The following is a 15424-nucleotide window of genomic DNA, read 5'->3' on the forward strand; positions in this document are numbered from 1 at the left end:
TGAGGGAGGAAGTCAGCAAACGCGACTAAACACAACATTAAAATATTGCTTCGCCATAACATTGACGAACACTCTGCCTGATAGGGTAAATAGATTGTTATCAGCAATGTTGGTTTGACAATGAAAACAACAACTCCCATGATCCCACGCTACTTACGTGTTTTGTTTTGTTGCGATTGAGTGGCAGAAATTGCATATTGTGCGTTTAATTGCAAACATTGTCTCATTATGTTAACAGAAAAGGTCATTCAGTCAGCAATATGATTCCCTCAAAACATTTTTGCAGTTGTAAATAAGTTGTACATAAACATAATTTTCTAGGAGACAGGGCTGTAATCTGAGGCATCATCTCTGTATCAAATCTACTTACCATCCATGAAATTGTTTGCTCTAATTTGTATCCTTGCTCCTTGCTTTCTGTCCTCTCAAGGGCTATAAATATAGATTTCCCTGTTCTTCCTTCCTCCTCGTCTCTTTGGGGCTTTGTGAAAGATCAATGTTCCTGTGTGTTTTTGCTGGTTTGGTAGTGACAGGAGACCAGAGACCATCAGTACAGCAGTGCTGGTATAAAGTGATGCCCTGTGCACAGACATCATCAGTGCAGTCACTGACATGTGAATCACAGTTTAGCCAGGCGGAAAATTGCGAACGGCCTGTTAATAGGATGCTCTTTAACCAGGGAAGAATGGAGAACGGGGAGTGTCCATGCCGCTTTATGAATCTCTCCAAAGAATGATTTAGACTCAGCTGTATACAAACACATGTAAACACTCAGGCAGGCACAAGGCGTGACGATCTTCAAACTGTAAGGAGTGCTCTGAGAAACTGACATTTGTTTTTGTGTGTTTGTGTGTGATCCCAGTGAGAGATGATTCATTGCAGCAGCAAGTGCAAACAACATATCACAGAGAAACCCTATGATTTACAACCATAACCATGTACACATAATTATAGAGCGAATGCAAGTGTTTTAAAAGCAGTGCTGACCTATCGCAGACAAAAGAACATATTGTGGGTGGACACAATAAAAAAAAAACACCTGTAGACTGTCACATCGTCTCTACAGTAGCTCTTCAGTCCATAAAAGATGCATCTGTAATATTATGATGATAACTTGGCCAATCATAAGAGATTTCTCACCTTAAGACAGAAGTAGATATGAGTGAAATGTTAGTGCTGCTATCTCCTCAAAACCACTTCATTAATGCTAAGACTGGGCCACAAAATATCACAATATTATTGACTGAATATTGCAATATCGATATTGCAACAATATTGTAGGGATGATTATTGGTGAATTATCGTTAGTAATGTGGATATGATGACTAAATGGGTAAAAGCATGTAAAACATTACAATAGAAAAAACAACAAAGACAACACTTAAGTCATATCATGATATAATAATGTCCAAAATCTGAGACAATATACTGTATAGTCTCATATCATGATAACAATATTGTATCAATATTGCCCAGGCCTACTTAAAAATAACTTGTGTAGGGCCGAAACAAAAGTTTACTGTCCAGGGTACAAGTACACTGAGGATGTGTCACCCAACTGGGCAGGTTTCATCACTGACAGCTCTTTGCAGAGATCGGGCTCACTTTCTGTTTGAGGTACTAAAATTAAGTTTTGAGGACATCATCGTTCCACAGATGTTTGATGTTGTATAAAGAGACGACTGGATTAAACAACTTTTCATCAAAAGCAAAAATAACATTTCAGTCAGTAAACCTAAAATTGAAATTTCTAGTACAGCAGCAGAACAATGTTCTTTTGGCAGCGAGGCTCTCACATCATCACTCCCCACTGATATGTTTAAACTGGGATATTGGGGAGTGACGAGCAAACACATTAAACCCCTGAGCCTAGCCAGAGGCTGCAGGTGAATGCCTAGGTGGGCAGCGGCATTGGCAGGCCAGAGAAAGAGACCATCAAATTGTGAAGGTGTGTTTGGTAGATGACTGTGGAGAGTGAGGCATGTCACATGTGTATATGTGTTGACTATACAGTATATTGTCTCAGATTTTGGGCATTGTTATATCATGATATGACTTAAGGCTGCGTTACGCTAATGTAATTTTCTTAACACACACACTTTCCACACACTTTCTGGTTTGCACTAATTGGACAATTTTTAATACCCATATTTATTATTTATTGTTTGTAAATAAAAATACCAAACTGCTTATACTTACACTGTTCATATTATCATACTATGTCATATTGTAAATACCAAGTTCATATTGTAAATACTATGTACTGTATATACGAGTTAATTCTATTTCTTGTCTCTTATCTCTTATTATATTGTTTATTGTTTATTTTTTTACTTTTTATTATTGTTTAAGTGTGATACTGTCCTTTGGCTGCTGTGACTAAGGAATTTCCCCATTTGCGGGACAAATAAAGGATTTCTGATTCTGATTATGATTATGATTAACTTACCAGATTGTTCTACTTGCTTTTACCCATTTAGTATACACATAAAATGGGCCATAGACAGAACATGGAAAGGTTTTTGAAAGGTGCACTGTTGTTTCTGGTCTTTTCACAGGATTTGTTTATAATAAGAAAAATATAAAATCAGGCCACTCCTCTCCTTTTATACTAACCAAACTAAATGTGTTCGACCCATCTTCATTCAGATAATTCTGGTGCAAAAGCAGTTTTAAAATAAAAACACATTTCCTGCAAGCTTTCTTTGGATGTTTTAAAGCCCAGTCAACAGTGAGCTCTTTAAATTCCAATGCTTCATTTCTTTCTTGTTCAAAAAACCACAACATGCACCAAAAGACTGCTGTTCATTAGGATTTTATTTTTTGGAGGCAAATCAATGAATATATGTACTTTATACAGTATATGAGGAGCACATCTCTACAGTTTCATAATGTAAACAATCTCTGAAGAGAAATGTATTCAGTTTAAAAGGAAGCCATAGTCTTCTGTTTTAAACTATTTACATGAATTAAAATATAATTTATAACATCAGATACTTCCGCTTCTATGAAACTAGATTTTAACAATTCAAAAATACTGAAATGCCTTTGTCTCCACATTCTCAAGACATATGAAATCACACAAAACGGAGAAATAACACCATTTAAAGACATCCAAACTAAGTGGCGTATAAATAAAAAAAAGAAGAAACGCAAAATAAAACCAACATATGTAAAAATATAAAATCTCACTAGCAGTATTTACCTTTTTTGTTTTTACCAAAAACTAAGTTAAAAAAGAAACAAGAAAATCATTTATGTGAATTTGATAGTCATTAGATGTAAATAGACAATAAAATCAATAATAATGAAAAACAACAAAAACAATGTATGCCCTTATGTCAAAAGATTTTCCTCCACCAAAAAAACAAAACAAAACACCCACTCACATTTAGCAGATTTTGACAGTTTGCAGTCCCTACTAAGTGCCTATTTGACATCACTGTTGCCATCAAGTTTGACAGATTACCCATTATTTTCTGTGTATTGTACAACTGTTGATGTTGAAATGTGACACAATCATTTTATGCAGAAGTGGAATCTGAAGCCAGAGTCAGGCTTGTATTGCAAGCACTTCTGTCCTGGTAGGGGCTAAATTTGATGGTGTACTTAGCTGACAGATACATTGTTTTCCAAACTAAAGAAATGGTAAGTGACATAAAAACAAAAGTGTTTTCAGTGGGCCATGGCATTGGAAACATGACATCTATAAAACTGAATCCGACACGGCCGTTGAAAAATATTTTTCGCGAGCCGTCACGAGCCACGCTTTTTATTGTTGAAGTTTTATTTTTTGGTCAACTTGCCTATCAAGTTTTATGGTTTTCTTGCCATTTTCCATTTTTTTAAATGAAGAGTGGAAAGAAAGGTATTGCATTCTGATGAGGGTATTTCCCTTTGGAAGTTTTTTTTTTTTTACTTTTTTTTTTATTATTTGGATTCGTTGTCCATCGACCTAGGACCTAGACCAAAGCGGACAGCGGTATTATTATGTTGAAATGTGTCAACGTGTTCTCAAAACACTGAGGAGAATGGTCAACATCAAAGTTTTCTATAAGAAAGTATATAATTATCTAGATATCTACACAAACACACAAATATATATTCATATATATGTATATACCTTTTTATAATATGGCTATTGAAAAAAGTTTTAATTACGTCAGTAATTATTTAATAATAAACCACATTGGATTGGAAAGGAGTTGAGACAGTAATAATAAAAGCTAGTGGTAGCTTCATTTCCCCACCCCCAATTGATTTTTAAGGCTTGCCATGATGAAAAATGGGGTCGTTTTGATGTCATTCACCTCTACAGCAATGGAGGTACCCTCACAGGCACAGTGGCAGCCATTGTAGAAATCCCATTACATGCTGCGGTCGCAAGATTTTCTCAAACTAGTGGAAGTTTCAGTCTGTCCTCATCAGAAAAACTGCCATATAGGTCAAATGTGAAAGCAACATATTACAACCTATATTACGTTTCTCGTTAGGTGGCGACCTCTAGTGGCCGTAGTAATTATTATGGTAGCAAAAGAAGGAAGTCAGGTGACGGAGTATAAAGAGCGACAGTCTGCATAGGGTGGTGGTTTGGGTGGATCATTGGGCTACACAAGCACAGGACTTTCATTCAGAAGACAGTACATGTCCAAAAGTCAACGATGAGTTATTTTATCTTTGTAACACCCAGCCAAGATAACTGTCTTCCGTCACCAGCAAAGGGAGCAGTTAGATGAAGTCACAATGTTCAGATGGTACAGGGATCAGTGATCGATGACGATGGACGATGCCCTGTTATCTATCTTGGTTTAGTACTGCATTATCTTACAAACATAAAAACTCTCATGCCACTCAGCGAGTTGGACCATTATCTGATTCTGTTACTTTGAATGTAATTTATTTAATCCAAATGCTTCCTATTTGGGATGAAACAAGGGTGCAGCAGTGAAACTGGGACTTCTACAGTGCCTACCTCATCCGTATCAACTAGTCTGAAACTTTAAATGGGTCAAACCAGCAACAACTGTATTTTTTTCTAATCTTTTCCTCCCTCCCACGTTTCATTACCAGAGTCATATATGATTAGTTATTAGCTGTTACTGTTATATATGTAAGTGTTCAGTGCAACTCAGATTTGAACAAACCTGTGCACCATCAAAATGTGGTAATAACATAGTTACGACAGCTTCCTTTCAATGAGAAGAAAATATTGTGAAGGTATTTCACTACTTGGGACGTTATTTGTGCAAGAGTATATTAGTACAATTTGTTTCGTATATGTGTTATGTGTTTACGACACAACTGACCACATTTTTCCTGTAGTTTGTTTTTATGATTTTTTTGTGTTTAACAGCAGTCTACATACAGTACAGTATAGCCTATTGAATCCGCAGCTCAAAGATTGCCCATGTTGCCGTTCCACAACCAACCACACACTGTACATTATTACCTCGGTTTTTCGGAAAGGCTGTGTTAAAGATAAGATTATTATGTATTGCATTTCAAATTGCTTTTTAAGAAAACAGGAAAAAAAACATTAAAAAATATTTAGTCATTTCATAAACAGCAAAGAAATAGAACCTTCTAGTGTGATAGTCTAAAGGGATACTTGGATCTTTTTTGTCTTTCTCTTACAACAGTGTTGGACTTTAGCGTGAAGTCATTTCAACTTAATTTTTTCCCTTAATTTCCTCCCTGTACTGAACAAACATGAACTCATTGGAGCAAAAATCGACCTGACCATCTCCTGTCTGATTAGCAATCATCTGTGACCCGCCACCTTTTAAAAAAACACACAATACATTTTATGTTTACAACGAGGCATAGTGCTATGTACACATTTTATATTCATATATTATAATATATTTTCTTTTTTAATATGTAAACCAGCACATTCTCTCACTTTTTAGTAGTATACATACTAAGCACAAATACTCATTCAGTTGTTTGCGATTAGGTTTGTTGAAATTTCTACTTTTTTTTTTTTCCTTTTTAAAAGTTGACACCTTGTTTCTCAATCAGTATGTATAGCACTAAATTGTTTTTGTTAGATTTGGACATCAGTGAGCCTGGAGAAGATGCATTGCTCCAGGCCACTTCACTCGCTGTTATTTTTTTAACACTGAATAAGGCGCCTTTGTACTTAGTGTGCGTTCCTAATAAAGTCAAAGGAGAATCGAGTGATGTAAACATTCAATTTTTTGTGTGTGTTACCAAGGAGTTGATTAGATAGAGAAACGACAAGGAAGAGGTTGAGGAAAGAGGGATTATCTGCTAAAAAGCAGGGTTTGGGTAAGACCTGGAGACTAGGCCTCGAACCCACCGAGAGACAGAAAGCGATAGAGTTAAAGTTAGCAAGAGAGTCGGGCTGCATTTTATTGAAACTCCTGGGAAAGGAGGGGAGGAACAGGTAAATCGGTAGGAATGGTGAGTCCCTGGAGGAAACAAGAAAATGAGGGCAGGGGGGAAGGGATTGGGAATCTTCCCCTCCAAGCGCCCTCAAGGACCAACCAGCCACCAAGCCACCGTTCAACCCCTCCCGTCCCCTCCTAACCGACCTGCAAGCGTCAGCAGTGTCCGACTCAAACACGAGACAAAGACAAAACACTCAGTTACACAAGGACACAAGATCGAGACTCCAAGAAACGGACACGCTTAAAACCGTTAGGAGGCAAGCGAAGGAAAGGGTTAGAGAGAGCGAGAGTGACAGAGAGAGAGAGAGAGAGAGAGAGAGAGAGAGAGATTATTCCCCCAATGAGGGGCTTAGTGGTAGAAGGAGTCATAGTATAAAAAAAAAAATCAAACACAAACCCCAAAACTACCCATAACCACCCATCAGCTGGGGAAACCCTCACACAGAGAACATTTCTGACAACAAAACAAAAACATATAGGGATGGATGTGAGGTAGAGATGCTCAGCTGATACAGTACCTCCCAAACAAGAAATAAGATTCTCGTCCGAAACTTATCATTACTTTCAAGCCCACCCCTCGCTCCTTCCCTGGCTGTGTTGCAGGTGGCGGTGTGGTGCCACCAGATTGGCAGGCTTGGAGGCTCTCTCCCTTTTTCACGGCGGGTGCTACTGGCTGCGTCAGGGAATGTAAATTAGGCACCACCCGGACTGCACTTCAAGCCAGAATCAGTCACATGCAGTCAGCCGGGTGACTAAGCAAGTCTACCTTTTTTAAAAAAAGCACCAAAAAGCTCCACAATCTTTGGGCAAGCAGAAATGGGGAAAACACAATAGATTCAGATACATTCAGATTCTTGAATACATTCCATTTGAACCGGCAGATTCATCTTCTAGAAATGGCAATACTTCCATGGGTGGACTACGGGGAGCAAATTGGCCTTTTTTGTACTTTGAAACCCAACGTCAAGCTAACCCAACACCAATCACTCATCGCACAATGAAATAAAGATTCATGGGCAATCCAAATAGCTGAATATTCCACTTACAGGACTTTCGCACTGTAACAACTGATGGACTTTATGTGAAAGAAGATCGGACTGGACAAGGTGCGGATCTGATGAATTCATACTGAGCTCAATACTGAAAGTGCCAATGGCTACCAACTTTATTTCCCCATTTTCTTCCTGCTTGCTGCAGTCCAAATGTAAACAGTAACTGTTGCATTGGCTGTGGCATTCGGGGGTGTCGTTAGGCTGCAGCCTTTATTGGACACATGTTCAGTGGGACCCTATGAGAGATGCATCAAGACCCTGCACGATGTGGAGAAAATTCACCCGGGATAAACATGTAGCCCAAACATTTTTGTTTGTATACATGGACAATCCATTGTCTGAATGGAAAGGTTAAAGCTACATTTATTTTTTTCAATAGATATAACAATAAGTAAGTGTTCAATAACAGTGGTCCTCTATATTTTGGAATATATTTCAAGGATGCTTTGAACCATACAGTCAATATTTTTTGAAATTAAGTGACACTTGAAACTTCTTGTGACCAATAGGGATTTTGAAAAAGTGGATCTCAACTGGGATCCTATTTAAGCTTATTCTGAAGCCAGTGCACAACATGTACGTACACAAAATTGAAGTGCTTTTCCAATAAATGCTTTAATTTGGAAGCTATTTTGAGGTGAAATTTCTCCTTGGACCAAGTCAGTGTCTTGACGTATTAACGCCTATCAAACAGAGCCTGCAGCAGCCAGTAGCAGAAGCCAGAATAGTCAGCATGGCAGAGTTAGAGATTAGAGTCAAAAGGGGGAAAGTGGAGGACAGCGGAGACATTTACCTCCTTACAGTGCATAGATCAAATCAAGGAAGCACTACAATTACAAAAAAGAAAAAAACATGATTTTTTTCTTCTTCATTTTAGATTTGTAAACTTTATCAGTCATCAAATGATTACGTTAAATGTTTTTTATATACTCTTTGTCCATAACGCACACACAATAGATTTTTAAAATTTATAACATCCACAATTTTTCGCTAAAACAAAGCAGGTTTTTTTTTTTTTTTCTGGTTATACAACCGCACAACTTCATGGCAAACATAGCTTGCAGGTTCACCACCTGTAACCGGAAAGAGGGAGGTTTTTTTCTTTTTTTCTTACAAAACAAACAGAACAAAGAACACGCACACGCAGAAACACACACCACGACGACCAACGCAACGCAGGAATAGCAAGGATTTGCTACAGAGGTCTCTCATGCCCGCTCTCCCAAGGCGGGGCGATGATGTCACCAACACAGACAGCTTTGTTATTGTTGTTCAGCAGACAGCTGTATCATTAATCGTTTGTAGTTGTTGTACCATTGCTGTTAAAAGTCCTACTTCCTCCATTGTCCGTTCACTCCTTTAAACTCCCAGTGGCGTCCTCGTTTTTAAGCAGTATCCTCCGGTGAAAGAAACTTAAAAAACAAGGTCCTTATCGTTACTTTATTCCAATGGTAAAAATGTAAACATTTTGCGAGGTTGCCTTGTGTGGAGGTACTGAGAGGCCTGTCTGAGGGCAGAGCCGTGTAGTCGGAGGCTTGTTGCTGCAGTTTACTAAGGCTGGCCAGTCAGGGGCACTGTGCTGTCAGCGGTGCAGGGACTTCTGGGCCTCCTTCAGCAGTGTGTCAAAGTCCAGTGCATCGTACTTGCTCTTGACGGGGCCCGGACCTGCCTCATCTACAGGACAGAACACAAAAAAATACAAGTCAAATTGCAGATCTTTGTAGAGAATATTCCCTCTTAGTTTCTCTGGAGTACAATTTACTCAAGGGTCCAATTTGTAAGAAAGTTTTACGAGTCTCATTGCCAACTCGTCAAATACTGATGCTTTGGGATAGTAGGTCGGGTCGGCCGCCATCCCAATGCAGGCAGATCATACAAGTTTATTATTTTGGCCTTTTCTAACTCTGTCAGTGTGTGTATGTTCATTACCAAGATCTATGTAGCGTTTCCTTGTCAGCCTCCTCAGGCCCGCAGGTCCATTCTGGAAAACAGTCTCCCGTTCTCTCCAGTGTCTTTGAACCCCAGGCTGGCGGATCTTTATCACGCCACAGCGCTCCCTACAGACACACAGGTAGAGACACACACAGATGCATTAAAATATTGACAGTTTAGCTTTGAGGCAATGATGAAGGTACATACTGGCACCATGAGATATGGAGAAATTCATAGTATTATAATTATATTATACTTATATTTTAAACCTCTATCAATTTAAAAGAACAAATGTCTAAAATAAGTGAAAAGACAAATGTTAGGGTTTGTTTACAACAAACAGAGGACAGAGAGCACCTTTATTAACTTTTTAAAGTCATATTTAATTAACCCATTCCAACTATTTAGGAGCAGTGGCCAACAACAGTGCAAAGCCCAGGGACCAACTCCTGTTCTGAGGTCAGTCCCTTGGTCAAGGACAATAGTCTGAGTATTCCTTGTGTCTATTATTTTTGATTTTTTTTGTTATGGTGTACAGAACCCAACGCACCTGGGGACTGCTGTTAGTGCTAGACAGTAAGCACTCAGTGGTTATCTATATTTCAGTATTGGGTTTAAAAGGTGTAATTTGTAAGAAATGGCCAGAATTCCAAGGTAGCTCCAAAACTATAGGGGGCATAATCACAAATTGCTGCTCAGTATACTCCACGTTGGGACAGAATCTCAAAGGCTCAAACTGCTGCAATAGTTATTACAATAGTACAACTAGGCCTGACTTTGTATTTCAGGTGAGAGATAGTAGATTTAAGGATTCTGTTTTAGAAAGTTTATCATTTTCAGTTCTGTAGAAGACCTTTAAAAAGATGAACTCGATGAACATACTTTACCAAGCCCAGGAACCTTACAAGCACTAACGTCTCAATTTAGTATGAATTAATGACATTATTGGCATTATTCTTCCATTATTGGCATTATTCTTCCATCTGAATATAAAGTCATGCACACAAACTGCAACTCATAGTGAAAAAACTCCCCAAAAAACAGGTTAACTGTATCTTCAAAAAAGTTCCCATCCAGTATCTCCTCTCTTCAGATCAAAGGAATCCGGATCAGGACACTTACTCGTTGCAGATGATGACTTTGCAGTCCTCTGCTTTGCCGAAAACCTGGAAGCGTTTCCTCAGCATGTTCTGGGTCACGCTGGTTGGCAGGTTGTGGATGTAAAACACCTGGCAGTTGTCCTGGCAACAGGGAAACCATGGCAACAGTCAGGACAAAGGACAATATGGAATACAGATAGATGTGGGAACTGAAGCAGGAAGGCTGAGTGTCGGGCCGCAATACTGTCTTCATTTACATGTAGCATATTATTCTGATCTTGCAGCTGCAGTATGCATCTGACGAAACATCATATCCTTGTTTTTCATCTACGATTACATGTACAATTAGATTATCTTTGGGGGGGGGGGGGTTGTTAGGGCATGGACCATTTGCCTTAGAGGTATATTTAAAAGTCGGGACTGCCAGTGAACTCAGGGTATCGGGGTGGAGTTTGCACCCCATGACAGTATGCAGAAGAACTATAGGACGTGAACGTTCTTTGTACCTCATCAGACTTGGCTTTGTTCCTCTGCTTGTCGTCGGGACAGATCTCCGAGTTCTCACTAAGAGAGGACGAGGAAGAAAAGGGGAAAGAGAGAGAGAGAGAGAGAGGATGGTAAGTGAGATAAGGACGGACACAAGGTGAAACTAAAATGTCAGACATGAGGAAACAGGTGAAACTGCGGCAAAAAAAGAAGACTTTCTCCCTCTGACTGCAGTACGGCAAGGCTCTGTTCATTTCTTACATTACCTTCACTTTTCTCTGTCACTGTCCTCTGTGTACAGAAGTAATATGACCACTGACCTTCTTCTGTGTGAGACAGTCAAGTAACTGTAACTTACAGGGATAGAAATGAGTACTGACCTTATACTAACAGTGCAGTCTGTGATTAAAATGTTTACATGAGTTGTTTATAGAACGATTACAGTCTTATGGATTATGGTGAAGTGATTTATATGCATGCATCTGCCTCTACTCTTAAGCCCTTGGATGTTGTCTATCACTCTGCTCTTAGGTTTATGACCAGTGATATTTATAACACTCATCATTGCATCCTGTATAAATAGAACTCGGGCGGTCTTTTCTGTTTGAGAGATGTGATAGGTATTTATTTGTGTTTGTCTACAAGGCCCTTATTGGGAAGTTGCCATCTTATATCACATCTTCGCTGTGTGTCCTCTGGACCATACCAGACTCAGTCCGATGACCAGATTTCACAACATGTTCTTGAGTTTGTACTGAGCCGTACTGTTTCTATAGAGGAATCTCACACTATAATATCCCTTCATTCAAATTTTGCAAGAACACTGTGCTTCTGGCCATTCTTTTTTACAGCTACACAAGAGTAGATTCAGACTGTAGAGTCTGTGTTGCGAAGCAGTTGGTTTGCCGTATGTGGTACAATATGCTCAGATAACTATACTTAAGAGTCACCCTTGGATACAATAAATGTCCTTTGAAGAATGAAGAATTGTTCTTTCTTTCCCTTTCTCTCTGAGTTTCATACTGTGTTCTACTCTGTGTTCTCTCTGCCACATTCTCTCTGTCCGCTGTCTCTATCTGAACCCTGCATTTCACTGTTAATCTAATCTCCTCGACCCACATCTTCTCACACTCATTGTCTCTCTGTCTCACCTGGAGTCTGTCTTGCTGGCGGGGGAGTCGGGACACAGGTGGAGGATAGGCGAGGGTGAGCGAGATGCAGACGAGCGATCCGCCTCTTCCTCTGAGACTGGGGGCGTGGCGGCTGCCGACTGGCAGTCCGACAGCGGCGATGATATCACCGCTGTCAGTGTCTGCTTCTCAAGCGGTTCTGCGACTTCTGACACCAGCAGCCGTTCTCCGCCGTCCTTGCCTTTTCCATCCAATACCTGATCTTCGGCTGTTTTTGGTGTTAGTGTGCCAACTCCGTCGCTCCCTCCTTGCGCCTGCAAGATGGCACCGAGCATGGCAGCGCTACGCTTGCGACTCTCCCCGAGGCTGAGCGCACAGTAGTCGTGGTCGCCAAAGCTGCAGTGGGTGTCACTCTCACCAGCCTGGCCCATGCGCCGCAGTTGGGCATACAGCTCCGTCTGCTCTGGAAGCTTCCGCTGGTGGTGGCCACGGCTCAGCCAGGATGAGCCCTTTGTGGCAACATTGGTGTTTGAAGCAAGGTGAACAGACTCGCTGCCACCTCCTCCACCATCGCCACTGCTGCCACCACCTGTGACTTCACTGCCCTTTCCTCCCTCTGCCGGTTTGAAGAGCTCATCCTCCACTGGTTTGTGGGGTGGGGTGGTGGGAGGGGTGAGACCTGAGGGGGGAGGGAAGAGATACTCGCATGAGCAGGATACACACTGCGCCAGCCAAGGAACAGTCCAACAAATAACCAAAACCTGAAAGTTTTACAGCAGATGTAATGTGTTAATATTGAGAGCCAAGCTAGCTGTTTCTCCCCTTCCTCAGTCTTTATGCTAAGCTAAGCTAATCAGCAAAAATACAAAATGGCCAGCTGTTGAATTCATACTCCAAACAAATAGCGGGCAACATATCACCAAAGTAACCACTAACTGTAGCTGCCATTAGCCAGTTAGCTGAATCAGCCATAAGCTGGCAGTCCTATTAGCTGACTCTGACTAGGAGCTTAGAGCGCCAGGTAAGTGTTGGACCACAGGAGCTTTGGACCACCAGTCAGAGACATTTTGAGGCTTACAGCGGGGAGAACCAGCAGGGAATGATGGCATGTAGCGTCACCAGAATGGGCTGAAACGGAGCCAAGAGAATGGCCAACAGAACTGGGGTTACGACAGGGTTAGCCCTGGGATGACAGGTCCCAAACCCAGCAAGAAAAGCACTGTAGTGTTGTTGGATTGAGGACAGACTGGAGGCTACTATGACTCACTATCACCTCATAAGGTCCAAGGTGGTATTACGAGATGGGACAGGCTTGAGCTATCTGGTTAGCATGCTACCTTCAGTAGTATCTCTGCAACACAATATATACAGTAGATATCTTTGACATGAAGTCCAAACTGCTATTGTTTGACAATCTGTTAATAAGAGTTATTTTTGAACTTTTTAAATTAACTTACATAATGCTCCTTTGAGACACTTTCAGCGTCTCCAGCTCAAATAGGAATCTCTAACAATGTTGATGCACAACTTCCTGTTACTTCCAATCCCAAACAAAATGAGATTTGGTCCCACTATCTCTGTCCCTTAAGATTGTATCTTTTAGAGCTGTAACCTGCTGACATCGATGTACAGTGTATCCCAACAAACAACTGAGTGAACGTGAGCTGTGTTTACCTGCTGTTCCACACAGATCCACACTGAGCGTTTGCTCAAAAGGCTTGGTGCTGTACTGGGACTCTCTGGTGGTGAAGAGACAACAGAAATCAAAGGGGGGAGAGAGAGAGAAATTTAAGATTGTTGTGTCATGTTGGAATCTGTTGTATTTTTCACATCCAAGTCCACATGAATCCAATAACAGCCTTAAAAGGCTCTCAGTAAAACCCTAAAGTAAAAACAGCACAGTTTCAGCTGATGTCTGCTGAATTTGAATTATGCTTCTCCCTGTAAATGCTACTGGCATTTCTCGGCGCTCCTCATTTCTTATCACAACAACCATATGTACTCCGCTGTCCTCTCCCCTATTCTTCTTCTGCTTTCTATTTCTGGCTGTCTATTTCTCTTTCTCCAGTTGCCATGAAAGGCAGGAACAGTGCCGAGTGGATTGGCTTCAGGCGGGGATATTACTTACCCTCCACAGAGAACAGGAGAGTAAAATAAAAAAAAGAAACAAATTTTTTTGTCTTTTTGGTGAGCGCTTCAGAAGACAGATTCATTTAGAGGATGGACTGATGCCAGGGGTTTGTACAGGAAAATCATTCGGCTTTCTGACTGGTTGTAACTGGAGAAGTTCCAGGGTTTGAGGCTGAATGGGTGGGGAGGTTAATTTGGAAAAGTAAGAGCAGTGAGGGCACTCTGTCTGGCACAGATTAAAATCTGAGCAAGCCAGCCAAGGGTCCCGATTCATTAGGGATGCTGGAATAAAACTGCTGAATTTGGGCTCGGTTTATCTTGTTACAAGTTCAGAATATTATGCAGTCTTATAAGATTATACATGACATGACTGCAAACCCTGCTTGCTGATATGCATTAAAAATGGATCCAGGCTCTCCTTTTGAAGCATGACGACAGTTTGGTAATTTTGTTCATGTTCTTACTCCCTTGGAACTCTTTAGGTGAGACATCTAGGATCTCGTGTGGTCTAGATATTGCTGTCAAAGTTATAGTGTATTCACTGTAACAATGTATTTTGGTGTTGTGTTGTATTTGTCATTCAGTAACTGCTCTGCTACAGTTAGCAACAAATCTCCAAGCCAAACACTTCATTGTTGAAGTGAAACTGTATTAATAATGGACTAGTGCCAGATTGTGAAGTATTAGATTATAGTATTGAGATAATAAAGTAAAATACCCAAATAGGATCAAATCAATTAGTGCAGAATTTTACAAATTACAGCAAAGGTGATTAACGCAGTAAGTTGCATGTTTACAGGTATTAGATTAGTATAGCTGAAACAATCCTCAGCTCATTCAAGAATTCTGTCTCTCGCTCAGTACTCATAAATAAATGATTCCCATTTTGTTAAATGCTTTATCAACGTGGAACAATAACTACCATTGAATTTGGAATTTACATCAGACTCTAATTTGAAAAAAAACGCCCAGCCATGCTATACTCTGTCAGGCATTGTAAATACAAGTCTTGGGACAATACAGTAATTTTGTATATTCTGCATCAGAAAACCAAATTAAACAATACTGATGCTGCGTTTTTGTCTCAGTCTTCAATTGAAATTATTTGAAATTTCACTATGTAGCATTAAACACAACTGAAAGAGCAGTAGGAGAACGAGACAAAAAGGCATTCATTAATT

General features: G+C 40.2%; 1 protein-coding gene across 1 annotated transcript in view; it reads right to left on the reverse strand.

Annotated features, from left to right (window-relative positions):
* Positions 1–8420: 8420 nt before the first annotated feature.
* ppargc1b (peroxisome proliferator-activated receptor gamma, coactivator 1 beta) overlaps positions 8421–15424 on the reverse strand; it is a 98059-nt gene continuing 91055 nt past the window's right edge. Inside the window, exons 7-12 of the mRNA XM_073486935.1 lie at positions 13788–13852; positions 12135–12792; positions 11004–11061; positions 10520–10638; positions 9395–9522; positions 8421–9139 (exon numbers count right to left, since the gene is read on the reverse strand). Coding sequence (XP_073343036.1) covers positions 9048–9139; positions 9395–9522; positions 10520–10638; positions 11004–11061; positions 12135–12792; positions 13788–13852 — 1120 coding nt within the window. The 3' untranslated portion in view covers positions 8421–9047. The remainder of the gene's footprint in view (positions 9140–9394; positions 9523–10519; positions 10639–11003; positions 11062–12134; positions 12793–13787; positions 13853–15424) is intronic.

The sequence above is a fragment of the Pagrus major genome, chromosome 18, assembly GCF_040436345.1.
Source record: "Pagrus major chromosome 18, Pma_NU_1.0".
Taxonomy (NCBI): domain Eukaryota; kingdom Metazoa; phylum Chordata; class Actinopteri; order Spariformes; family Sparidae; genus Pagrus; species Pagrus major.